This window comes from Caloenas nicobarica, chromosome 5, assembly GCF_036013445.1.
Source record: "Caloenas nicobarica isolate bCalNic1 chromosome 5, bCalNic1.hap1, whole genome shotgun sequence".
Lineage (NCBI taxonomy): Eukaryota > Metazoa > Chordata > Aves > Columbiformes > Columbidae > Caloenas > Caloenas nicobarica.
The window spans coordinates 51,182,851-51,210,585 of record NC_088249.1 but is presented as its reverse complement, the minus strand read 5'-3'; the positions used below and the strand labels follow the sequence as shown (position 1 = coordinate 51,210,585).

At 40.4% G+C, this 27,735-nt stretch overlaps 1 protein-coding gene across 1 annotated transcript in view; it reads right to left on the bottom strand.

The window, feature by feature from the left end:
- BRSK2 (BR serine/threonine kinase 2) overlaps positions 1 to 27,735 on the bottom strand; it is a 319,127-nt gene that overhangs the window by 33,059 nt on the left and 258,333 nt on the right. Inside the window, exons 9-13 of the mRNA XM_065635714.1 lie at positions 26,348 to 26,379; positions 20,784 to 20,948; positions 19,965 to 20,062; positions 14,817 to 14,967; positions 1,224 to 1,284 (exon numbers count right to left, since the gene is read on the bottom strand). Of these exons, the coding sequence (XP_065491786.1) occupies positions 1,224 to 1,284; positions 14,817 to 14,967; positions 19,965 to 20,062; positions 20,784 to 20,948; positions 26,348 to 26,379 (507 nt within the window). The remainder of the gene's footprint in view (positions 1 to 1,223; positions 1,285 to 14,816; positions 14,968 to 19,964; positions 20,063 to 20,783; positions 20,949 to 26,347; positions 26,380 to 27,735) is intronic.

Genomic DNA, 27,735 nt, shown 5'->3' with positions numbered 1-27,735 from the left:
GCTTCATTCCACGGTCATCCACGAGTCCCAGCGCAGAAACAAGGAAATGGATCTTCACTGGCTTCTGGCACATTAAAGACACAGAGGAGACCATAAACATATTTATGCCAGTTGCAAAAGAGGTAACAACTGGTAGGAACCCAGAATATGTTTCAGAAAATGGTTCAGTCAAGTAAGGAGTTGGAGCTTTACTAGCCTAGAAACATACACCTGACAGTGTGTCTTTATGCATAAGAATTACAATGTTACCGGGGAATTACAATTTTAAATACTTCGAATACTGATGTTATCTTCATATACCTAAGAGCAGACCCATAGGTGTATCCATATGGTAACACATAGACTATATCCCATTTCTGAAGGGGGACAGCATCTTCTCATGAAGTCATAAAAAATGTGTTGAAACCCTCCAAAGTCTCTGGGCCAGTTAGGTTACATGGATTGTCATGGCCCTACAGTCTTCTTGATGAGGTCTAGACTTTTGTAAAGACTGTAGTCTTGAAGTGACTAAGCTGACCTTTTCAGACACTAGGAATACTCTTATCCCTAAAGAAGTTACCAAGGAGAGGGAGGCCTCTGTCATTGCACTTAGAAACTGTAATAACATTGCAACAGATGTTCTATCAAGCATGTTTTGCACTGAGTGTCAGTATTAGTTATCAGTATTTAGTTGACTGTATATTGAATAAGGCCATGTGAATGTACCTTATTTATAGGGATTTGAGTGCTCTTTTATCATCTTATTTAGTCAATTTCTTATTTTCCTTTTAAATTTACTAGTCCTCAAATTCATATAATTTATTTTCTCTGACTTTCTAATACAGTTCCGAAGCATAACCGGCACGGTTTGGTGCTCTGCTGTGCCCTGATTGAAGGTAGCTGTGAAATGGTTCCTGGTATCTGGTCTGAAACCATGCTGTATGCAGACCTCAGGTGGACATGGCAGTGTTTAGTCATAGCAATGTTGTTCTATGTGCTTATGAGACTGAAAAAGGGCAGGGGCACGGTGAGATCCCTGCTAACAGTGCAGGGAACATGTATGAGAAATTCTCTGTTTGCATTTGTAAATAACATTTCCCTCAGCACCCACGAAAATTTACAAGCTGCCAAGGAAAAACAAAACATCCCAACTAAGAGCCACAGCTCTGCAGCAACAGATGTCAAAAAGCATCAAGCATGTGTGAGTGAATTGGACCAACAGATCTTGAAGCAGCACCACTTACCCTTGGACTGCTGAGAGGACTGGTGGAGAGCCCAGACGATGCTCCGCTGATCGACCGAGACCTGAATGGACACAATAAGGAAAACAGCCCTCAGAAAACTTGGACAAGTAATAACCCTGAACACCAGCCACTGCAGGCACAGGCATGATGTGAGGAGGAGGAGGGAGGCTGTTACTGGAAAAGCGTATGACTCTTTCCTTTCACTGTCACATTTTTCAGTTGTCCCACCCTCAAAACAAATGAATGCCATTGCTCACGAGGAATACTATAGTCCCTTTTCATTAAGAGAGTTGCTGCCCTTTTTTGGTCATCAAGCACATGGAAGCTACTACATCTGCCCTCTGCAAGCTGAACTGCTGAATTCAAAGAGGACTGTCAAGACATTCCTGTTGGTGCTAAGAATTCTCTTCTGCACAGTGCTGGGGGACACGGAATGAGATGTCCTCTGTCACGAGCAACACGGAAAAGCACTGTGTGTACAAAGCACAAAGGTAGGGGATTCTTCCAGGTATTAAGAAAAAACCCAAGTCTCCATGACCCAAGCACACAATTGTTTCCTATGTGATGACTTCCCACTGAAATCAAAGCTCACATTGGCTCAACCCTTTCCAGCTTCTCACTGATAGAATTCACATCTCTGCTCTCCAGTAAGGTTTCCTGCTGTTATATTAAACAAGCCAGGTCTTCTCTATGGATAACAAGTTCTGCTGTAGTTGATGACTTTACTAATATCAAGATAACAGCTCAGGTGTCCTCAAAAAGAGGCCAGTCAAGAGAGAATAAACTGTCCTATTTGCTGACAAGGTCACCTACACTGTAATGCTCTTATGCTCTCCAGCAAAACCTGCCTATGAAAAATGTCAGCTGTAGACAATAAAATGTACAAATGTGCCATGCTAAACATGCTGAAATGGCAGACAGGCCAAAAGCACAAACACTTCAGCAGCAGAAGTTTCCAGGGGGAGGGCTGCCCAACTGGAAAAAACCCCCCTCCATGTGACTGTAAATGAGTAAGCCCCAGAGACAGCTGCTTTCTCTCCATTTTAAATAAAAATAAAGTTGCCTTGAAGACTGAAAAATTTTATAGGAGAGGACTTGGCTAAGAACCTAGTTGTTCAAGAACCATCATGCAACATGTCAATATAGCAAATCTACCAATGTTTCACCTATAGTAAGATCAACGAAAGCAATTACTTGCCTTCAGGTAACAAACATGAAAAGGTGAAATACTGTAGATGCTTCAAAAACACAGTGCATGTGTGTAGGTGTATACATATGTGTCTATGTGTGTGTGTACACATCTATATATTTAAAATCAATACAGGTCAGATAGTTAACGTCAGCATATACACAAGAGAATATAAAACAAATTTAGACCATAAACTGTCTCAAGTTTACTCTCTTCTATTCCTAAAGGAGAATAAAACAAAAAAAAACAGTTTCTGAAAGGGTGTCTCAGACATGTACTACTAAATAAATTTGAGTAGTAGAATTATTAAAAACAATATGTGCACTGCAAAAGAGGAAATATTTCCAAGGAAAGAGTAAGCTACAACTGAACACAATGGCAGGTCCTGCCTCTATTTGTATCCTCTGCAGAAACTACTCACTGATGGTTTTCTTTGTATCTCATTGCAGTTTGTCCATCACAGTAAGTAGGTGAAATCCAGAAGTCCAGTCTCAGTATGCTTTTTTTCCAGATTAAATCTAAATTTGTACCATGAAAATCTGGGGCACTCATTCTATGTAGAAACTCCCCACTTACATTTTTCCTTGTACCCTGCTGCAGTCTGCCCGTCACAGTACAGCAGTCAAAAACTAGAAGATAAATCTTGGCAGTCTTTTGCATTAGATTAAACCTAAATTTGTACCATCAAGATCTGGGGCACTCATAAAGGTTTATGCAGAGTAATTTTAAGGGGAGAACTGTCTGCTCCACTATTTTATGTGCGTCTCCTACAACTGAAGTAGCTGAGTGCAACATAGATGTGTCGTGCATATGGGAAGACCATTTAGTTAAAATCTTCTTTGTATGAGTCACCAAGTAAAAGCTTCTTCCAAACTAAAAATTACAAGAGGAGCCTGTAGATTATCTTGGGCAAATGTGGAAGGCATTTAAGTGCCCAGAGATGCAGTTAAACACCTACTTAGGAGTTAAAACTCCCACTAGGATCTGTTCCCACCAACTTTTAATTGTGGTGGGAAAGTCTTCCCTGACACTCACCTGAATTCCAGGATACTTGATTAAAAGTTCCAATTTGCTATCCCCTCTTTGCTATCGGGTGTTTCCAACAGTCCTGAATTCTCCCCTCCCAGGCCCACTGCCTCCTATCTTTTTACAGAAACGATCCCATGCACAGAGGGCAAAACACCTCCCAACTCCCAGTTCCTTATTGGAAGCAATATTTGAAAAAGAGTTGCTGTGTACTGTGTTTTCATCCAGCCTAGGAGCCTGAGGTAGGGGACAGAAGAGAGAGTTAGTGTGAAATCCTCCTGGAAATGCATTCAGTATCCACGATTGCTATCAAACAAGCTTTATTTTTGCTGCTGATATATATGCAAAATATGCAAGAAGTAAAGTAGGCCCTATAGCAAGTTTTAGTTTGTCCACACTAGAAATTGTATATAGGAGCAGTGGAAAGAATTTAAAGAATCCTGGGTTAATTTTTAGTGTTGGAGTGAAAAAAGAGCTGTACATTTTCAGAACTTTTCCCCTTTACAAGAGAGTGCTGGTATGGGATATGAAACCCAGACTGAAGAGCTCTTCCTTGCATCTTCTTCAATTTAATAAAACTCCCATAATTCACCTTTACAAATGGGACATCGTTCCCAACCTAGCTATAAAAACCGAGTACAATGGTAGTTTCCGTACTCCAGTACAGAAATGCTAACAAGCAAAAATGACAGATTTGTCCCTCCCATCGAGATCGTCTTAGCTGGAAATGCTAGAATTCAGTTTTTTTAAAAAAACAACACATTCACTGCTCCTGTGTCTCAGAGTCAGGTGTACAGAACTGGGACAGGGCCAAAAGAAGGTAATGAAAATGCTGCATTATGCTGAAATGCTGTAATGAAAGAACAGAGAGAATTTAAATTTTTATCCCTCTCTCCAGAAAACGAAACTATGAGGCCCTACAGGCAGCACATTAGTATGGCATAACCTGGATGATCTTACGTGTGGAAAGAGGAGAAAAATATGACATCATCTTATCTCTATGGCTATGAACTAAATTTATTTAGTGAGAAATATCTATTAGTGAGTAACCTCCTAAGAGTCTCTACAGGCATTAAATGTCATTGGAAGTATCAAATCTATAATTATTCCAATAACTTAATACAAAATGCAACAATCTAGGAAACTACAAACATTGTGTGTGACTCATTTTGCTCTGTGTTTTGCATTGATGTATGTTTGGGCACTACCTCAATGGAAGCCATCAAAAAGTTGTTGAAAATACAAGCAGAAAAGTTAATGCAGTTGCTCAGATAAAGAGCATTCCCTCAAATACGATTGCCAGGTTTAGAGACCCAAGAAGAGACTCTTCAGTCCCTTCTAAAGTGACATAGTCATTCTGCCAAGCCTGAAGGGAGGAATTTAAAAAAAACCCCAAACAACAACAACACAACAAAAAACAAACAAAAAACCACAAAACCCCACCAAATAAAACACCATAAGGGAGCTAAATCCAAGGTTTAGGAGAGGGAAGATATAGAGGGCATTCTAAACTTAAGGTGGGCATTGAGACCATTGTAAGCTATTCCTCCCATCTCATAGATGGACAATAATCTAGAAGGATCTGAGCTATGAAAGAGCCAAGGACTGAAACAAAATGTGCATGACAGGGCTGTAGTTTATAGATGTGGTGATTTTATACCTTATTCAATCTATTTGATACTTCAAAGTATCGAAGTTAAAGTTCCTTTGTTTTAACATAATTTTCTATTCATTTTAGCCAGCTGCTGCCAAATGGGAAGCCATGTGAGGCCAAATTCATGTTAGATCAGTGGTCTCTTTCTGGTGAAACTGAGGAGCTGGAATCCAGTTTCCAGCTGGTATCAGAGAACTGCAGAATTTCTTGAAAGCTGTAAGAGGTGAAGGGCTGAAGCCTCACACTGCTGAGGCACAGGCAGAGAGAAATACAAGAAGGAAAAGCACAGCTGACCTGGTAACCGTACTACACATATAGCACATGTATAGAGCACCTCTATGTAGCCCTTCACTCAGATTAATTTTCAAATGCTTTAAACAGCGCATCTGCTAGCACACACCAGTAGCGTAACAAAGGCTTCACAGCCAGCAACGGGTCAGATTTGGCATTTGTTTCTTCTTTGAATAATCATCTCACAGAAACTTTTGTTACAATCAAAGGGGAGTTTGGTACATAGTTGCAGTCCCAGCAGAACTTGCTTTCATAGCACAGTTTTACCAGGATGCTGAATAAAGCCTCTTTGCTGGGCAAGCTGGAGCCATGCTTCCAAGAGGGGAGCCTGCAGCATGCATGCAGCGTGCAGTGATGCATCAGACTTGTGTCCCTGGGTGAAATGCCTTAGAAATTTTGAATTGGTTTGATTCCATGTGTAGTTTTGAAAGTCATTCCCAAAATATCCAGCCAACTTCTTATTTGCTTCAAGCATAAACTGGGTGGAATTTGATACTCCTCTTTGCTTGCTCACTCAAATAAAATCGAAAAATTCGAACTGCATTTCAGGGCATGAAACCCCTGAAAATGACCTGAATTAATATGCAATAGGTGAGCAGTCAGGCATTGTGTGTTACAACATTTCATCACTATTACCCTTGGGTGTCCAAAAGATACAAACTGTGCTTCCTTGCTCTCTGATCTAGCAAATATGAATAGAATACCTTTGATGGTCCACCATGCAAATAATACTAACTATAACACCTCTTACTAGAAATACTTATGCTTAAGTCAGAAGGTCTGCTTATGGTAATAGCTGCTTGTAAGATGAACCCCGACAAAGAGGACAGAGAAAGGACTGCAGGTGTTGGTAACACACCCCCTCTTCCTTTCAGTGCACGCAGAGGGTGATGTTAAAACAGCACCACCTTCCTTAATTGGCCAATTATACTAAAGTTCCATTTATAAATGGTTTAGAAAGAATTAATAAATAGTAAAGCATGCTACAAACATAAAAAGTAAATGTTACCGGTGCTAATTAGCTTCCTCTGTATGTACCCTCTCAATAACCTTTTGCTGTACTCTGTAGTGATCTATTACAATGTTTTCATTAAATCATTTATTAATAAAATATCCTCCTTCTGTTAAGTATTTACAAATGGAACTTTAATTTGGTGTGTAACTGCATTCCTAGTTGTACCTATATCCTCTTTACTGAAAATAAAGAGTTTTGAAAATATATCTATCTCTAGGGCCATCTGTTCACCTTTTAGGAAAACATATCCAGAAAAGAGAGGGAATACCCAGCATTTTTTTAAATGAGGTTCAGCTTCATCTTAAAAAAGGAAAAAAAGATAAATAAGAAAAAAGGATAAATTAGGATCAAAATTAACTGGAGGGTACCAAACAGATACAAAAAGTGCTAAACGGAGAAGGGGGTTTCATTCTCAGAAGGTGTCCTGGTACCATGGTGTCTGAGGATAGTTCTCTGTGCCCGCAGACATTGAAACAGAGAGACAAACAGGAGAACAAAAAAGAACTAAAAAGTAAATTATATGGAGTGTGACTCCAAAATAAAAGCACACGAACACACATAAAAGCACCAAAAATGCTTCTTCCCACAGCTCTTTCTCTCTCTCCCTCCTCTAAAGCCTCATTCACTGAAGTGTATCAGCCTGTATTGTCTTTGTAAAGTGCAAATGAAAAGTTTCTCTACAAGATACAACACGTCCCGCAACAGGTGTAATCCAAAACTAGAGCTTACCCCAATGGATCAGCACTCGCCATCCTCGGAAAGGGAAGATGAAGAGAGAGGGAGAGAGAGGAAGAAAGAGAGAGGGATGTGGAGGCAGGTGGAGAGAAGAGTAGGGAAAGCAGAGTGAAATACTGTTTGGAGAACTGAACGGTCGTAATTATTGCCACCGGTGCCTATGTCTTCAGAGACCAGGAACACTAGGGGGACAGTTTCATTTACCAGAAAATACTTTTGTCCTGCACACAATATTGCAGACACATCCAACTTTGGCACTGGGGAATAAGGAGAGGGACATACTAAGGCTGTAAAAAAATTTTCTCAGCCAAATCCCAATTAAAGCAGTCAGCAGAGCAAAGGGGTTCATACTTCATGCTGCATTTTTTCTCTGCCTCTTACATAAGACACAGTTATATCACACTGTTATCAAGGAAATTGTTCTTTTTGTCCCCATTTTGCTCAGTGCAGTGTCCCTCTGTCCCCCAAGCTGGCCTGGTAAGAAGTACTTTTTTTTTTTGGCACGAATGAACTGTGAAACGTATTGGTTATTAAAGCATGCATTTCTGAGCCAGCTTGGGAGCCCAAGGTACAAGATTGTAGCTCAAGCTGTGAATCTGCTTTGATACTGGCTTATTAGTCATGATGGTCTTACAGTCAGGAATTCAGATCAGCTAGAACATATTAGCTCAGCAACCTGGCACTTATCTCTGTGGATGCCATCTTGTGCTCCAGGATCTCATTTTTCATTTAAAATAAATTCAGTCTCTGGGTCTTAAAGGTTGCAAAGAAAATCTTTCAAATGTGAATGGAGAATAAATCAATGCTGTGCTGGAAAGAGTCTGAAATAGCAGCTCTAAAAGCAGAATGAATCTCTAGCACATATACTTTGAAGCCTAGCAACAATCAAAAACTTCAGTATTCTTAATTTTTCACTACTAACCAAAGCCTTCAAAATTGGAAAGAAGTCAGGTTATTTAGTTTTGGGGGTGAAGGTAAGTAAACTCAGGCAAGTGTCATCACCTTTTCACATTAACAAAGATTAGATTAGAAATTTTAAAAAATCTGGTGTGTTATTAAGCCAAATTATTTTCAAGTAGGATGCAGCACTTATTTTCCTCTCTGTCTCTCTCTCTCATTCTCTCCATTTTCAATAACAGGCTCCCAAGCTGCCAGAGCTAACTCTGGCTGGGTGAGGAAAATCCATTCTCCACAAGACAGTCACCAACAGAAATGCCAAATTTAATATATGCCCAGTAGATTTCACAGTTTACTGCTCAGTGCAACTAGCCATGCTTCCGGTTACATCAACATTGCAAATGCTGGGCTGGGTAATGCAAGGCAGTTTTGAAAAAAAGTTAAAATTAAAACATAGTTAAAATAGAAAGAAAAACCTGTTGTGCTATGCATCGATAGAGAAGTGGAAAGAAGCATTACAGTAAGTTCTTTTTCATGTGTTTGAGTGACACTCCATTTGTATTTCCGTCTGGAGTGCAAATTTGGGTAAGATCTAATTCATATATACACAAATACATATATATGTATATATTGCAGGACAAACGCTGTCCTCAATTGTACCCGTACAAATCTATCTATAGTGATGTAACTGAGAAGAGCAAATTGACACCCATTGTATATTGGAACGTGTGTGTATATTTATACAGAAAATACACCCATATTCATACATGCAGAATATTAAAATGTAAATAGAATGGGTGCAAGAAGGTAGATTAATTTTTCTTTCAAGTCATTTTCCCAACAGGGAAGGCACTGAAGAGGTTAACAAAGAGAATGGAAAGCAAATTGACAATAGGGAAAAGGAAGAGGGAAATGAGGTTTAAAAAAAATGAACAATCCCAGGACACAATAGACCCAGAAGCGCAGACATGTGCATTCCCTACAATACTGAAGCAAGTGAACTACGGAGCTGCAGCAACCCAGATACAGAAGAAGAGAAGCACTGAAAGAGGGGGTGAAAGTCAGAAAGAAAGAAAAAGAAAGGGACAGTGGCCTCAGCTACTAAGACAACCATGTGCATCTAGAGGGAAGGGACCCTTAAAGATGCAGTATTCCTTTAAAAAAGACATCATAAAGTTGGACAATTAAACACCGACCAAAAATTTAATTGTTCCTATCTTGGCATCTCAAAGATGGTGCTTTACACACCACATGAGGCACAATCTCTCCTGCAGATGCACAATGTTCTTCATTGTGTCAGGCTTAAGACCTGAAACGCTGCCCACAAAGGACTGCCTCGGTCTGCAAAAGGCCAAAATGGTCCCTCACACATCCTACAAGTCTCCTGAGGCTTAAAGGCCACATCTATCTTTAAATAGAAACGTTTCTATTAAAAAGGGAAATTGAAAGAATGCTTTGCCAAATCCATAGGTTCCTTTAAGGAATCCACTGCTTCCCCCTTTTTGAATCATATAGAACACTCCTAACGTTTGGGTAAGTTAAGTGTTTGTCCAACATGTATAAGGATTACCTTTTGATGAAGAATTATCAATTGGGATGCCAGCTTTTAACATTAGAGAAAATTTTTCTTCCTTGATGACCAAAAGTTTGTAACAATATGTTCACCAAAAACCTTCCCAAATGTCTAAACTTTTTCTTTGTTCATGGACCCACATGAGTCCACTTAAACTCCCTAAAGCTGGTGGTCCTGCATGTCTTTCATTGTGCCTCTATCCACAGTTGGGAGTTACTTTTTTTGTTATTCTACACCATTTGTCATTTGAAGTGCTAGATTGGAATCATCCTCCAAAAACTCTGTCTTGGGTCATCTTTTCCTCTTGTGTTCTCTGGTGCAGTCACGATTGTCTTAAGGTACTGGTCTCTTATCTACAGGCACTTCATATTTTGCTACATCAGACAGGATTTCCAAAGTTTCCTACCACTGGTGCCACTGACTCTGTACAGCTGTTTCTAGTGCTGGGAGTGGAGCACTCTGGGCTTTCCTAGTGTTTTATATTCCAATCCTTCCTAAAGCACTCTTGGCAAACACATCCACCTTGGGCATCCTCACTCATGGCAGAACTGAACCAGAAGTAGCAGTAGGATGCGATTTTAGTGGGGAAAACGTTGGTACAGTCACAGGCTGCATTTGGGATAGCCTCAGATTAATGGTACTGTACGAAAATATATGTGGTGTGGGCCTGTAAATATCCCACCCTCTTCGTTTCTCTCTTAAGAGAGAACAGCTATGTCCCCACATGGAGAAGGTAAGTACTGCATCTTTAAGGTCTCAGCAGTGAGGTAGAGGAGAGGAACATATTGTCAGTGTTTATACCTTTCTTCTTTGTTGAATTTGGGATTGGCTTCAGAGATATCCAGGCTTTTACTGAACATTGTTTTACTATGGCAGGAACAAAGCGAGAAAACAGAGTTACTAGTGTGGACATTTATAAAAGAGAGTTACCTGAAGCAATGCTGGACACCCAGCCCCCCAACCCATCCTCCCCTTTTTAAGCAATGCTCTGAAAAACCTTTTTTTTTTTTTTTACTTTCCATCTATGGCTCACACCTACACAGTGCTGAAGTTCAGTCTTTCCGACTTGTGCGGTCAAAGATTACTTCCCCCATACACACGTGCAAACCCTGCTCTCCTTTATCCAATTGAAAACCCAGTTACCATCTACTTTGTCACATTGTCCAGGGAAAATAGAACATGCCTGAAGGCACGAATTGCAAAGTGCTCATTACTCAGACTTTTCCAGAAGACCTCAACACCAAGCATAATTTGGGAAAAGGTTAAAATCAGACCACAGAGCCTCTTAGAGGAACAGTAATCCATTTTGTATTCTAATTTGTAGGGACCATTACCACTTACTTCCAACTCTCTCTCCTATACTCAGTGTAGAGAGAAATGCCCTCCTTTATCATCTTGGGTCTGAATCCCTGAAGCTTAGAAGTAAAATTCCCTATGCTTTGCTAAAAAGGGGCAGCTCTCTGTAATATATTTCACTGGTAATATGCTCCACTGTTTCACAGTACACTGCTTCCTAATGTTAGCTGATCTTTCATGCAAGCTATCCACTTCAATAACCAGAAGAAAATGAATAGTTAATGAAGCCCATTTTAGAACAGTTCTTGGACTCTTACAGCAGAGCTGCTGAAAATTTCTGGCATATCCCTGAGGGATTCTAGCTCCCATGGAATTCTTCCTAGTCTGTGTGATTTTGGCACAAGGGACAAATTAGCTAGCATTAAACTAAGCTCAGAACCTACCTCTTTTCTTTTGACATTTCAATGAAATACCAGATAGTCTGAGAGGTGTGGATAACACAACAGCAGAAGCAATTAAGGTATAATTATAAACCAGCTGAGTTGACAACTACCAAGGATAACCACAATTAACACAACTTAGTCACCAGTTTTAACGTGGCTGGTGTTCATGCATACCAACTTCGCCATAAACAAAGACCCAATGGAGAACGCTTGGAGAGGTCAGCACAAGCATTTCAAGAAGTCTGTAAGCTCAACAAGCAGCCTTTGTGTTGAGTTCCCCTCCACCATTAAAGGACCACTGAAGGACTGTGTTTTTCACTTAGTAATCTCTCAGCCTGTAGGGTTGAAGGCTTTCAAGTTTAAAATCTCAATGGAAAGATATGTCCTTAAGTAAGCCAAGACCAAATACTCGTAGGGTCCTCACATGGTTACCAAAAGCACAGTTCATCACACAGACGCATAAACCAGAGGCTATAACATAAATCCCTTTTATGCAAGCAAACATCTTCTTACTACTGGGAAAGAGGACAATAGGACTAAATCACAAGACACATGGGTGTGTTCTGTCTGCTGGTTAGAAGAGTATCTCTGCCAGTACAAGAAAGAAGCAGTATCTCTTGTGTTTCTGGATGTTTACACAAGTCATCTGTGTCTAAACAGGAGACCTGTTTCCTTGATCCCCCTCCCTATCTTCCTAGCACTGTACGACAAAAGCACTGAATAGTCACCTGTTGAGACCAAAAAATATTTTTAGAAAATTATCCACCTCTGAGATCTAAGCTGTGCTCCTGTAAAATCCACTGTCAGTGGTCATTTCATGGAATATGCAACTAGCCATTAAAAATCCCCCACTCCTGGTGGAAGGCACTCATCATTTTGTTATGACTGTTCTGACAGATGGTTCCCCATCAGCAATGCATTGTCCCCAGACAATCCCCATGCAGTGGCATTCGTTAATGAAACCAGTTCATGTTATAAACGACCAAGCTGCCAGCAACAAAAAATGTGCCGTTGTCATCTGTGAATGTGGATGGCATGAATTATGGAAGCTCACACACGGAGTAAAATAACATCTTCCCTTTAACCCCTTCCAAAACAAGCACTGCCAAGCCCATCATCATCAAGCATGGTGTTATTACATCTCCACCATTAGTCATACCTTTATGTCCAGCCCTCAGTTGTGGTATGCATTGCCCTGTATCTCTTTTGTGCCTGGCAGGTTTCACTTCCTCCTTAAGCCAAAGCCTGGTGAGGCCGCATCTGGAGTACTGTGTCCAGTTCTGGGCTCCCCAGTTTAAGACGGACAAGGAATTACTGGAGGGAGTCCAGTGGAGAGCTACAAAGATTATGAGGGCTCTGGAGCATCTTTCTTATGAAGAAAGACTGAGAGAGCTGGGCTGCTCAGCCTGGAGAAGGGAAGGCTGAGAGCGGATCTCATCACTGTTTATAAATATCTCAAGGGTGGTTGCCAAGAGGATGGGACCAGACTCTTCTCAGTGGTGCCCATCAACAGGATGAGAGGCAACAGGCACAAACTGAAACATAGGAGGTTCCATCTGAACATGAGGAGAAACTTCTTTACTTTGACGGTGCCAGAGCACTGGAACAGGCTGTCCAGATAGGTTGTGGAGTCTCCTTCTCTGGAGACATTCAAAACCCACCTGGACACATTCCTGTGCGATCTGCTCTGGTGAACCTGCTTTAGCAGGTGGGTTGGACTAGATGATCTCCAGAGGTCCCTTCCAACCCCCAACCATTCTGTGAAAGCCCTTCTTTACTGATATGTAGCCTGCTTTACTGATATGCCTCTGCTCTGAAATCATCTCAGACCTTTTGACTTCAATTGTTTTCTTATGTGCAGGATTGAGTGAGACATTTAAAAGCAAAAGAAATACTTTGGGTAGCAAGACACAGCTTTGCTTCTTCAGATTTTTGACTCCAAAGTCAAAGCTGAGAGCTGGAAAACAATGTTTCAGCTCTCAGAAAACTTCAGAATCAACCTAACACCTCCCGTTTGTTCCACCCAGTTGGACACTTACTGCAAACAGCTGCAGAGTACTGCGACTCACAGGCAGCCTTGGGGTGGAGGAAGGTGATTCACCTCTGTCTGGCTCTGGGAGTTTCATGGTCCACGCATTTACCAGGTACCAAATTAAACACTGCAAGCTGAATAACGAGTGAGCAACTGTTTGTCAGTGTTGTATTCATCCTTATCACTTTGAGGTCTATGAGAAACACTGAGCTCACCCTGTCTTGAATAGTTCCTTCATCCAGACCTCACATCAAAGCAAACCACATATTCAAGACAGGTTTCCAACCTATGCTATAAGGAAAAATTTTTATGGCAGTGTATCTCAAGGGCACATATCCAGTCTGAAACAAGTCCTAGCAGGTTCTGGAAATCACCACTTTTTCCTCACTGTAGATAGAACTACAACAGTTGCCAGCAAAACTTCCCAGCAATTCTAGAGGCCTCTGGACATGAAATAATTTCACAGTCTTCACCCAGCTCTCAGTCAGCAAAGGGAGTTTCTGGGCACAGCAGACTCCTTTTGAGCAGATCAAAACAAAAAAAGTCTTGTCATAAAGCTGAAACAGAAGTTACAGCATCATCAGCATACATATATGTGAAGTGTTCTTTTATACTGATTGATTTACGCAAGTATGAATCCAAATGCACATGCTTCCCATAGGCTAGTCATAGGGACTGAGGAAGCAACTGCCATGGTTCACGTAAGTGAACTTCCACAATTTACTCTCCAAGAACCTGCCTTGAGGAGACATCATTTTCCTCTGCTGTTTCTTCACAAGACTGATGCTTTCTTTGATAGAAAAAAGCCAAAATTATACATATTCCATCACTTTACAAGCACGTGGTAATTTATGTGGGTCAGATGCATGCTGGATCTGACAGTACATTTTAGAGGCATCTACAGATGCCTGAACAGGGCTTTCCAAATTCGAGCTGTTCTGATGACATGGAGGGTATGATTCATCTCATTTAACTTCGGGTGACCAAAAGCTAGGCACCTAATCCAAGACAGTCACCTAGATTCCTGTGGTATGCTATGGAGACAGAGAGGAACAACCAGAGGGTACTTTACCCCATGTACAATTGTTGGAACAGAGGACATATGCATCTGAGACCTTCCAAAGCCCTCGTCTGTCCCCATTGCCTAGAGTGACTGCCTGTATCACAATCTTAGACTGAATGCCTGTGTTCTTGACAATTTAAAAGAGTTGAGATGAATCTTGCCCAGAGGATGTGGTGGTTTCTTGCTGCAAGCAAACAGAACCCTTAAGCCTCTGGCAGGACTTCTGTGTGCATAAGCACTGCTGGCTGCCAGATTATGTTGCAAATGTGCTTGGAAGTTGTAGGAAGTACTGGTGTGAATAAAAAAGCTCTGTGTGTATAACATAAAAGGGGATAGCAAACCCAGACAGGCAGGACTCCTGGGTAAAGGAGAGACCCACCTCTGTCCATGTTGTGCCATTTCAATAGCTCTGCGAGCAGGGACTGGGGAGCCGCCATCTGTCACACTGAGAACCTCCATCGACTTCCTTTCTGGCCGCCGCTTCCCATGCCTGTTCAGCATTGGGGAGTCCACACGCTTCCTGGGGGGATCTTTATGAAAAGAAAATGCTGTCAGCTGAATCTGGCTGTGACTTACCTCACACAGGTTGGTTAAATCCTTTCTCAACAACCTCAATCACACCTCCCCTACAGAGACAGGTTATCTTTGTGATGGAGATGATCATTTGCAGTCTTTTCCTTCCTCTGAATTTGCAAAAATTAAGACATAAGTTGCAATCCCTCTACAGAGAGAAGGAGCGCTGCTACTACAGCACTGTAAAATAAACGTACAACTATAACACAGCTTGCAGAAATTACCTTACAAAGCTGATAACAGTAATAACGAGATGACAGCACGGGCTATAGCACAAGTTGTTAGCCAGAGCACAAGCCACCTAGGGATCCTGTGTATGTACCCAGGCTGGTAGAGCTTGCATTTGATGTCCTGAGTAGCTAGATTAAATGTGTCACACAGACATGAGTACACTCTGAACTCAGAATTGCATTCTCCTCTAAAAACACACCCTTTTTTTTGCATCTTTCAGATTAGATTTCAGGTTTTCCCTGTTGCTTTTTATTTTTCCTCCTTCGGCATTACAAATTAAACATACTAGTCTACCTGAGTTTCCAATGAGAGCTACTAAAATTTATCTCAGAGGTCATTGTACAGTTTTTACAGATATAGTAACTGAAGTGCTTTACACTTTTTATTGTGTAGCATTCCTATGAGGTATTGAAGTGCTACCTTCACTTTGCAGAGTGAAAACTGAGGTACAAGAATGAGATATTTAAAGGCAATTCATTCCTAAAGGCACTGACAAACATTTACTGAGGTTCTGAGGAGCATCTGAATTGCTCTGAAAAGAGTCTTTAGATACCAAACCACATCGAAGAAAGTGCTCCTAGATGATCTGTCAAACCATACACACCTCCATGGTGAAGCAGTGAACCAACTGCAGAGCTGCTGAGAAGTTTTATTACTAATATTTCTCATGGCGTCCAAACAGAGGAAGGAAGGAAGGAAGGAAGGAAGAAGGAAGGAAGGAAGGAAGGAGGGAAGGAAGGAGGGAAGGAAGGAAGGAAGGAAGAAAGGCAGGAAGGCAGGAAGGAAGGAAGGAAGGAAGGAAAAAGCACACAGAGGATTTTATTTTCTTTGCTTGGGCTATTTCAGTTCCCTGGCTCTATTTATAGACAAGGTGTGACCGCCTGTAAAAAAAGGCATCTTTCACCTCTGCAGTTAGAAAGAACCTCATAGTGCCCAGCCCTTAAGTCTTCCTTTGCAAGACCAGTAATATTGCATTTGACAATTCTACCTCTACTGCCTGGTCTGATAATATTATTTTTATTATCCTGCCCTTTTCACACCCCCATCTACTTGCTTGTTTCTTCTCTCTCTTATATCATGTTTTTTAGAACATGATAGCTTTAAGGCAGGGCTTATTCTTGAAGCAATGAGCATGAGCAAAGATGGCTCAAATGCAAATGGGCTAGTGATAGTAACTGACTCCATTACTGTATAACCCAAATATTCTTTGTATATATAGATATAGATATAATGCATGAAGTTAAAGGAAAAACAAAGGGAGATAAACCTAATAAAGCAGCTATATCAGGTGACTTCATCTGCACACGTTTAAGTGGTTCAAAAGTAAGCTGGGACAACATTTAGACATTTCAAACTCCTGTTTCTCCAAACAAGTTCAAAGAATGAGAAAGGATTCATCCCACAGGACAACTGACAGTATCAGAAGTGTGACCAGAGACACGGAACACGCATAATGACAATGTAATTACTTTTGCTATCAACAACAGAGAGTTGATGCAGGTTTTGCAGAGGGATATCAGACATCAGGAAAGTGGAAGAGTGCCGTTTAAAAAAAAGGGGAGAAAAAGGAAGAAGAAGGAAGATGAAGAAAGCAGTTAATGTTAAAAGAACAGAGATGAGTAAGCTCAGACTGCATCAATGTTAGTTAATAATAGAGTTTAAGTAAGAAAGATGGAAAAAGGCAAGAAAAACATTTCATGAACAGATATTTTAAAAGGCAATTTGATCCAAGCATATTCAAAACAGAAGACTTTAGCAAATGGAAATTCAGCTGACTGACACTTACAAAAGTGACATGCCAAATACAAGGTGGACATTTAAAAAGAGGGAAGAAGAAATTTGAGGAGTTATTAACTAAAGACTTGAATAACAGTGTTTTGTACAGCCATCAGAAAGAGAAAGCTTGAGAGAAAGACAGTAGCCAGAGGGGCCATGAGGGAATCAACAGAACAGTTAAGGAGGAGAAGTATATCACTAACAAGCTAAATGGTTCTTTTATATCAGACCTTGCTGCTCAAGATGCTGGAAGGTATTGATTTCCAATCTATATTTTAAACTGTCAAAGAGAGAGACTAAGCAAAAAGAGCAGACCGTGAAACACACCTGCAGTTCACAAAGGTTTGATGAAAAATACATCCAGAAGCCTGCATGAACGTGGTTGAGGTTCTAACAAAAGTATTTGATTCCTCTTTAAGACTGGCTACATTCCCACACTATACATGGCTGATGGTAACAAGTATTGTACATATTTTTTAAAAGAGTCTGAGTAAGAAACGTCAGGGCACTGAGTCTGCCATTACTGTCAAGTCTAAAGATTCTAAAGAAATTATTAAATAGACAGCCATCCTGCCATAAAGTCTAAAGTGATGTCATATAAAAGCAGCAGAAGATTTTGCAGAAGAACAGCAATTAAAACCAGGAAAATATCCAGTGTTTGTCCTTCTCTTCTTGACTCTCTGGAAGTACATCACATGGGGAAAAAAAAAAAATCAAATCCTAGTCTGGATCTGTGATAGTTTGGGGGATGCATTTTCCTTTTATTTCACAACAGAAAAGTGAAGCCATTCCTAAGGATTTTTACAGAGGAAGAGAGAATCTTACAGGTAATGATCCAATTATAAAGGCATTGATCTGGAAGGTGGGAAATAAAGGTTCAGCTTCTGGTCCAATCTCTTGTTTTCTGGTTTATTAAGAAACAAAAGCCATTTCCTCAAGGAGACATTAGGCGACATTAATTCATTTCACTGAGAAATGTTGTCAGGTAAATAAAATGGAGCTGGACTCAAAAGATGGCGAAGGCAGCCCTTCCCTGCCCCTTTGAGAGAGCTTTCTATAGTGGGACATAGAGAAGGGATGCCAGAAGAGAGCGCTAGTCTGAGCTGGCCATGTTTTTACCAACATCCATCTGTTCTGAGACCTAATATGCAAAGAAGGAGGAAAAAGCAAAATACTCTGAGATGTGCTTTTTTTTTTTTTTTGGAAGAGCTCAGGCAATGCACAACTCTCATGAATGTGGTTTCTTCAAGCTGCTATTATTAAATCTGTTACTTTTTCTCTGCTCTTCTTTGTTCGTGCAAAGCCATTGCTAATGGCTAATGATGAGATATTAATCAGAAGCATGACTGCTCTTAATTAAACCTTGCCTCATGTTCTCAGAGATACTGCTGGGAACAGAGGAGGTAGAAACCCCCCGTGGAAGAGGAAATACAACATACAAACACTCAAAGAATAATGCTCAAAGAGTCTAAAATGTGCCAGTGAGGCACAATGATACATTCAGAGTAGTGTTTTCCCGTTGGGGAACATTTTCCCTCCTTGTACAAAAAATACAATAGTAGAGCATGATATTTCATTCCAAGCCATGGAAATATTTTGGCGTGTGGAAAAGAGATATATGATGTATTTATGGCATAGCTACATATTCACTCACATGCTGAATATGAAGATTCTAGAGTTACCTTGATTTGCTTCTTATGATAAAAGCATTTCTAAAACAAGGTGATGGTGTCCTTACATTGCTGGATAATCTATTTGAGTCAAAAGCCATTTGCTAAAGTGCTAGATGACAAACTGCACTGAGAAAGGGACTTCTGACCACAGGACTTGCACTTGGCACACCTACCTGTCTTCATCAGGATCCCTGCTAATATGATCTCTGTACCATCCAGGTAGGAATTTAAAAATTACTGTGTTGGCGAAGAATTTCCATCTCTTCTCCCGCAGAAGAGATTTCCCTGCAAAATTATAGGTTCTGGTCCCAGCAACTTAGATAGGGTAATAATTCAATGGAGTACTAACAAATATAGTTCACTATACCACTGCTCTGTAGGCTTGGGAGATTCCAGGCTTTTCAGTGAAAATAAAGAGCCCTTTGCTTCTAGCCTTGTAAAGTGCTGAAATGCAATACCTAAAAATCGCAACACTACAATGTAAAAATGCAATTTCATGTCATAAATAGAAGTGATTAATAGTTTATTCGTTAAACTTTTGTCACTCTGCACAGCAAGGGTCATCTACATAGTTAGCTCCTCAGAGAAGCATTTTTCCTGTTGTCTAGATTAGTGAAGTCCTTGGCGATCAGCAGTACCCTAAAATACTAATGAACAATTCTTCAGGAACAAAGTGATATCACCAGAGATTTATAAGCTATATAATCTCACTGTATATTAAGCTTTAAAAATCTTTCTAAGATAGTCTAAAAGCATGGGAGTTTGATGTATGTACTATAAACAGGTATGCAATATTATATCACTCATACTTCAACGGTGTATATATTTACCTATAAAAAAGAGAATCTGTACATATATAACTCCACATGGATGCAATGCTACACAGTCTTATTGGCTCAAGTCCAGAAGTGGCATTTTGGCAACACTGCACCTAGATTAATAATTAGAAAATTCTGCCACTAGACTGCACTGCTGCTAAACCTCATCTGCTTGCATAGATCCAGCTTGTGGGTCCACATCATATTTTTTAATACCTGGCTCAAGACCAACTTGGATGTTTCTGCACTGTGAGACAGACATGTCCTAAAAAATGAAGCCTTCGAGTTGAACCATGAACCTGCCTGCCTCAGGCTGAGGATTCTCACCAATGCTGTACACCATTTCAGTGGGAAGGTAACAGTGATGCTAGGGTTTGGTTACACATTAAAAAAAAAAAAGTTGAAGAGGAACTAGTTGAGATGGGTTCATGGTGACAGAGGTCATATCTGTAGTACCTATTTCATTTCTAGGGGGAAGATCCTCATCTTCGTGACTAGGATACCTCTCCTTCCGGTCAAGCAGAAGAAAATAAATCATTTTCTCTTGGTTTTCTCTGAAAAAAAGAAGAAAAATCTTTAACTTTTATGAGAAAAAAAATCAACATAACTTGTTATCAAACAAACAGTTACAGTTATTCTAAATAAGCTGGAAATGGTCATGTACCTGCCAGCTAGATACACAACCCACAAAGCTTTTGAGAATCTTGCTGTCTCCAACAAGTAGCTAGTGAGAAAAGGAAATAAGATTCCCATGTTACACACATAGAACAGAGGCACAGGACAGATGAGATAATGTGTCCACAGGAAGTTCAAACCAAGAGTGGCAGCACAACAGGTCTCCTGAGCCTCTAAGTACTCTTACCACTATGTGCCTCTCCTAATACCTCATGAAATACACCAGCTCTCAGGCATAAGCTTGAAATAAATAAAATTTTGCCAACAAAGGCATATCCAACACAAATAAAGAGTAACGATACCTCCCCATTCGTACTGCATGGCCCATCTTTTCATGAAGTGACCTTGCCTGGCAGCAAGGGAAGAGACATCACCATGCCTCCGTTGCTGGTCACTCTGTGAGCTTCTGACACACGGTGCAAGCAAGGCTCAGTGCTTGCTCCCAATATCTCACCAGCAAATGAGCAGCCAGAGGGTGAGAAGTTGCTACTGGTCCTTCACAGAGAGATACATGTTAAAGTGATCTCTACCTCTCCCCAGGTTTGTACGCATCCCAGCCCATGGACACCCAACTGATATTAAGACTGAGCAAGTGCTTACTCTTCTGACAACAAGTCCTGTAAGAGTTTGTTTCGGTCACGGAAGCAGCCTAACGAGTGCATGCTATCTAACACATCTGGATCAATATCCTCCAAGGAAGGGAGAGAACGAATCTGCACCTTTCGAGGGATGGGTTGCTCTGGTTCTGGCTCATTCTTACCCCCTCTGCAGAGGAAAGAAGATGAGAAAGAGAAAGGGGGCAGGGAAAGAAGGAGAGAAAAGAAACATGAGTCACAAACGAACCCATACTCTGAAACACAGCCCGCAGCAACAGATGGAAATAGCTTGTTAAATTCCCGCTGAGAGACCAGACCTCGCAACTAGACAGATATTCTTTTCAGAAGAAACCATCATGAAGGCTAAGAGTGAGCAGCACCTTGTGGATTTGGGTCTTTAATGAGAAATGTCTACATTCAGTCAGAAAGGCAGTAGGAACTTCACTTACCAGTGCCCTCATAATTTAAGCAGCTGTTCAGTGTCCTAATGCCAAACATTTATAAAACACTAGGCAGTTTTAGAGATGCTGTCTCATCAGCAGGTCAGACCTCAGGCTATCAGGCTTAAAAGTGCAAGCTGAATGATTCTTTTTCATAGAAGGAGCTGTAAACAAATTGTCACTGTTTTTCATCAATTCTGATTACAAATGGCATTGCAGCAGCAAAGCCTCCAATGTGATTCAGAGGCCTCAGTGTTCAGGTCCACACTTGACACACTTTAAAGGGTTTTTGGGGAAACCAGGCTGTTTATTTACACCAAATATGACAACCTCTGCTTCTCCTCAGGCATGCAAATTTGAAAACTGTGGCCCAAGTGTGATGCCCAAGGTCAGTGGCAGACCTGGGAACACACCACTAGCAAGTGGTAGAGCGTATTACTCTTTTAAAAGTAGTTAACACAGGCTTGTGCATAATTATTTCATCCCATTCATTAGACTCAGGAAGCATTGATTATTCATTGCAGTTAAAGGCCCTGACTGTAAGGAACAGGTCAAGGTGTCAGGGTATCTATAACTGACTGAATGATATCTTTTGCAGGTACCCTGAATATCCTTTGAGTTTGTTTAGGCAGGCAGTGAGCAACTTATGTAAACTCTGTCCAGCCAAAGAGGTGGGTTTGATGGGGGTGGTATTTTGGCTGGAGAACCTGTCTATTCTGAATTCTAGCTATTTCTCAATGGATGCTTTGTGTGATGTTGAGGTTTTCCTACTCTGTAGGTGAGGTCCTCCCTTTTCTTTATGTGATGTAAATGCATAACTGTTGGTCCAGGCTCTCAGGGTAGGCAACGGGATCTGGGAATATTTAAACTGCATCAGATATCAGTGTTTATGGGGCTGTGTTTGGGCAAGAGATTCTACTTTCGGATGCTGGCAGAAATAAGGAGAACACAGCTTGTGAACATACTCACACAGCTTAAAATGCTGTGGGCTCAGATGTGAGCTATCCAAGTATCTACACAGAAAAGGAGCTCCAATTCAAATGCGCTTAGTTTTTTCTCAGGTAGGTTAGAGAGCAAATCTGGTAGGATCATACACATGAGCTCAAGGTCTCAGGCAGTGTACTAATAAGAGAGCCAATGCAGATTATCTCCTGCAACCTAAGAAGGCAACACTAAGTCATCACAGCCAGGGCTGTGATGCTGGGGCAGGATGGTTACATGCTACACCTTAACCACAGGAGATTGCTGGGTGCTACTTGCAATTTACCTTTAAGCAGGTTGAAATGTAGTTGTGAGACATCTGCTCTGTTTACCATATTTGTGTGACATCGCTTGCAGAAAGACTCGTAAATTTTCATTTTATTTTCTTTTGAAGCAGTGAAATGTGCTCCACCCCTCCTGGATACATGTAATGGAGCCAGACTCTGGTGTGTGTTACATGGGTCATAACAACAAGGGTCAGGTGCCACTTCGCTTACACTGAGTACTCACATACACCCTGCCCAGTTTCATTCAGTTTAGGGGACTGGAAGCAGGATATACAGGACAGAGACAGAATCTGCTCCTTGGGATTTGTTCTTATGTGTCAAACCACTAGAACACAGGTTCTGACATGTCCTTGGAGTCTTGCAGTAGTGTCTGTGTCTTCTGCAATGACACCACGGTCCTGAATCAAAGGGCTAGATTCAAAAATCCTTGTTCAAGTACAGAAATATCTTATTCCTTGCATGTTCTGTCTTTAAGAGGTAGCTACTTCTGCCTCTTAAGATCAGGATCTAGCTCTCGGTAAGTAATAGGCAATGATTAAATCATAACCTTGCACAATTAAAGCCAGTGATGACCCTGTCATTAAGATAAATTCTTGCAGGATGGACCTTTGAACAGCAGCTGAGTTTTTTTTGTTTTTTAATGATCTGGAGTTCACTTTTTGAATGTATTGACTTAATTAGTCATTAATTATGTTACAAGAAGCTGTTCTTAAGGTAATTTAAAGAGATTAAAAAGAATTATTGGTGTTGAAAATTTCCACAAAATCTCAGTTTCCTACTAGTCACCCTAGTCTTCAGCAGGGTATCACCTGCAAGCTTCTTTTATGTCATTCAGCGTGGGAACCATTTCTACAGAGCACAGCTTGCCATCTTCTGTGCACCGAAAAGTGGCTTTTCCTTATGTCCTGCACCTGGTCAGACTCAGACACAGGAATTTTCATACCTCCTCACCAGGTACAAGCAAAATCTGCAAAGAGGCTCCTTGTCATTTGGCGACGCAATTCAGCGCTTCAGGAAATGAAAATCACCGGGTCTGGGCTGTGATTGGCATGACTGTATTGCCTGTTCCATTCTCAGTCTAGCGGAGAGTGGCAAATTTGTTGCATTTCAGCCCACACAGACATCAAACAATGTCACACCATGAATACTGCAAATCACATATATTTTTTAAAGGCTCGCATGAATGTAATTGCTGCTTTAAACCCCATCCTCTTTGTGAGGATTGGTGTGTACAACGGCTGTGATTCCAGACCAAGGCAGACTTTTTCATTCTTTCCATGAAATTCTATGGTGAATCTCACCAAGATGCACATCTGCATCTGTGCAAAGCAAAGCCGTACTGGTACAGTTACTCTTTTTCTGAGAATAGTAAATTTTGTATCTTCGCAATTAGGGCGAATACTCAGTGTAACAGGAGTTATGTTTTTACCATAACAGGTAATTTTATTTGCCCTCTTGCTTTATTAAAAATGTGAAAATAACTGCTGTTTATTTGCCGATTTATGATAACCTGCACTGGAGTTAAAAATAAATTATTTCAATAAAAAAGGCTTAAGAAACTTCACTAAATTAATTTGTGTGGGAGAGCAAGAAGAACTGGAGGTTGGTGATGAAAGGTTTCTCTTTGGTTTCTTCTTTCCTTTTTTTAGGCTTGTGAATCATGATTTCAACTTTCAAGACCTTTCCCTGTTTGCCTACTATGCAATTAAATCTTTCCCTCAGTTCTACAGTAGCCTTAATATTTATTTGAAGAATTAAGTGAAACCACTTATATGTTCTGAGTACAACTGACAAGTCAGTAACCTATATATAACAAAGAATGAAGATTTTACATAGAATAGCAGTGTTACATGAAATAAACAAGAAATGAAAGATATGAGCAAAACACCAATAGAGTAAAACACTTACAACCCTTCCTTCTCTGTCAGCATCAATAATTCCAGGCAAAACAAATGCAAAGAGGCTGTGAAACATTACCAGATGAAAGCAGTTGAGTTTTGGAGGTGGCAGGGTTATTCACAGACTAAATTTAGCCAAAGGAGGTTAACCTCCTTAGGTCAATCCATGGCCAGTATAGAGAGAATGAGAGACAGAGACTCATTAAAAAAGCTATTTTGAGCAGAAACTTCATTTTAGGCAATCTGAACAGACTTCTGGAAGAGCCTTTCTCTCTCTGCATTGACTACACCGGGAGTCTAAGGCAGACCTGCTTTTGCAAAACTCAGTTTCTACATCTGAAAACAGCCTCAGATACCATTTCCAGTGGGGTGAAGACAGGTTTACTGTGTCAACGATGAGAGGGTCTGACCTTCATTGAAAGTACATGAAAATGTTCAAACGCTCATGTCTGCAAAGCAAAAAATCTTCAAATTCTAAATCTAGAATAAAGTCATTAAATAACACCTGCCTAATTGTGCACGTGACCCTGGGACAACGGTCCTCCAACAGGTGAAAACTTCCAGGAAAAAATCTTGAGGAGAGTTATAATAATAAGCGATCAATGACATTTCATTTTAATTCCTATTCTAGTTACGATCAAAGCACAGAGAAAGTCAGCTGATTTCACTCCATGAAGAAACAGAGGGGATCAACTATCCAGTCTGCTGTAAACTGCATTTACTTCTGGAATTGCTAGTCAGACATTATAGGAGGGGTATTTTAGAGATTACAGTAAGAGACTTCCCCCCTCCATTCCTCCTACATTTATCCACGAGAGTTTCAAAAAATAATACCTGCAGAAAAAACCACTCTGGTCCTTCTTCGCTTTAAAAAGGTGCCATGTCAACTGATAACTGTAGAGAGCATGAAAAAGCCATGGGCAGAGTGCTGCCACCATTTCAGGTGAACTAAGAGAAAAACAAACTGCTGAACACTCTCAGGTCCTACTGAAATCAGATAAATCCAGAGGTGAACACCGCCCATAAGATAGAATTAGAGAAAACAAAACAAAGTGTTTTGTGTGGTTGGTTTGTTTGTTTGTTGTTTGTTTGTTTGTTTCCTGGTGACAGGCTTAAATATCAGTTCACTTAATCGTCAAGTATTTCCCAAGAGCAATGATAGGATTATGAAGGCAGGACTTTCCTTATCACCCGCCTGGGGAACCTATATGTATGCTGACTCCCTGAAGCATGTATCAAAGCATCATTTCTTTGTTTAATTAGTTTGATTAGGTTATCATCAGTATTAAAAAAAAAAAAAAGTTATTTACTTAGGTTTCTTGAAATACTACACAAAGTGCAAGGTCACTTTTAAAAGCCATCAATCTTCCTTATACCCAAAGCACTAGACAGGCACATACTTTTCTCACAGACCTCCTGTTTCAGTGTCAAGACTGCTGCTTTTAATCAAGTCACAGAACTACTCTCACATCAACAGGTTACAAGGTCAGAAGCAGCCTCTTAGCTTGCTGCAAAGAAGGAGCAAGGATTATGAGACAGAAAAGCTCTTATTCACAGGTGCTTACTCATCAATATAATCATTTTTGGTTTTACTTCAGAGAAAAGCGAAGATGCCAAGAAGGAACAAATGAAAACTTTCTTGTCAAGAAGGTATTACAAGGGATTGTCTGTAGCACTTGGATAGCAAACTAAATATTGCTGTTAGTTGGGGGTTTTTTTGCTGATCACTTGCAGGTATCTTTCTAACACAGCAAGTTGCTGGACTGAGTGTCTTATTTCAAACAATTGTTAGCCACTGTATATATATATAAAAAGCATTAGATGCCTTTCTATCCTCTGCCCCTTTCTCCATCTGTGTGAAGGCTGCATTCAAATTCTCGTCTCTTTCCTCAGAGATCATTAGAATATCAGATCCCGTAACAGAACCAATAGCAAAAAGTGAATTTAAAAAGTGTTACTTACATATACCATATGTGTTTCTGAATATGTTCTAGCTGTAAAGGAAAAGAAAACAAGTATTTAGTGCTGTAAAACAGAAAAGGTAACTCCACAAGACATCCTTATCAAGGCTTCCTCAAGTTAAGTCAACATTCCAGAGTTGGATCTATGCAAATAACAGGAACTTTATGCTGCATAAAGAGTATGCTCATCCTCACACACCGCACTGGAAATGAGACTACAATTCCAGACACAAGGAATCAGTCAGGAGCAAATCCCAGGAAAATTCATAAGTTCAAGGTTTCACAGACAAGTGTTTTGACAATTTAAATTTTGCCCTTCTAAGCCCTTCCCCTCTATAACTGAACTGAAGCTAACAAACTATTCCTTTCTGTATGTGCATAATAGCTGATTCTTTACACCTAAAATTCATTTCTAGTTTTGTTTTGGAAAAAAAAAAAAAAAAGAGAAGGAAAATATACAGGGTCAAACAGATAATGTGAAAAAATAAATTGTGCATGTGTCATACGCTCTTCTGCCAAGACCCATTCTTGATTGGCTTCACATGTAACATTAAAAGATCAAGTAGAATATGGTTTTATGTCAAAATAATACCATTTATTGTTCCAGCACCTGAACACTAGACTGCAAATTTCTTTTACTTCATTCCTTGCTGTTACACAAGAGCATTTTACTACGTAAGGAAGGACTGATCAAAGCTGAATGGTGGCCTTGTCCACCTACAGAAGGCAGATCCCGCCAAATGTTTCATGATGACCATGTTTTCCACAAGCATGGGAGAAAGTAACACCCTTTTACCAAGAGAAACTCATAACAGTAGAGAGAACAAACTCTTCATATGACAGAAGGACATACCTAAAATGTTTTTTTATAAGCATCATCAGTAGAAAAGAATTCTTCATAGATTTCCAGGGATTAGTTATTATGTGGACAATATTTCTCACACTCCTCGTTATGGAGCACCTTTGTACATGCAGAACAATATGCACACTTCCTGCACACAGACTTGCATTTGTGCGCACAGCTATAAGATGATATCCCAGACCCATTAAACTGGTCAGGAAGAACAGAGACAGCTGTCCTGCTCCTATCACTTTCCACTTCAATTCTGGAATAATGAGAATCAGAGAGGAAAAAAAGGAAAAAAAAAAAGAAGAATGGACAAACAACAAAATCCCAAAGATAGAAAGTAGGTGTTTGCCACAGAAAGCAAGGAATTGGAGGCCTCTGTGCTATGGAACAACAGCTCCGTGCTTGGGAAACCAGGAAGATCTGAGGTCGGCTCTACATGAGATCATTTTTTAAGTGAGACAGGGCTTTTCCTGAAAACAAAGAAACAAGGGAATGCAGCTTAGGAAAGCATGACAGGAGGCTGGGGGGATCAGTATGAG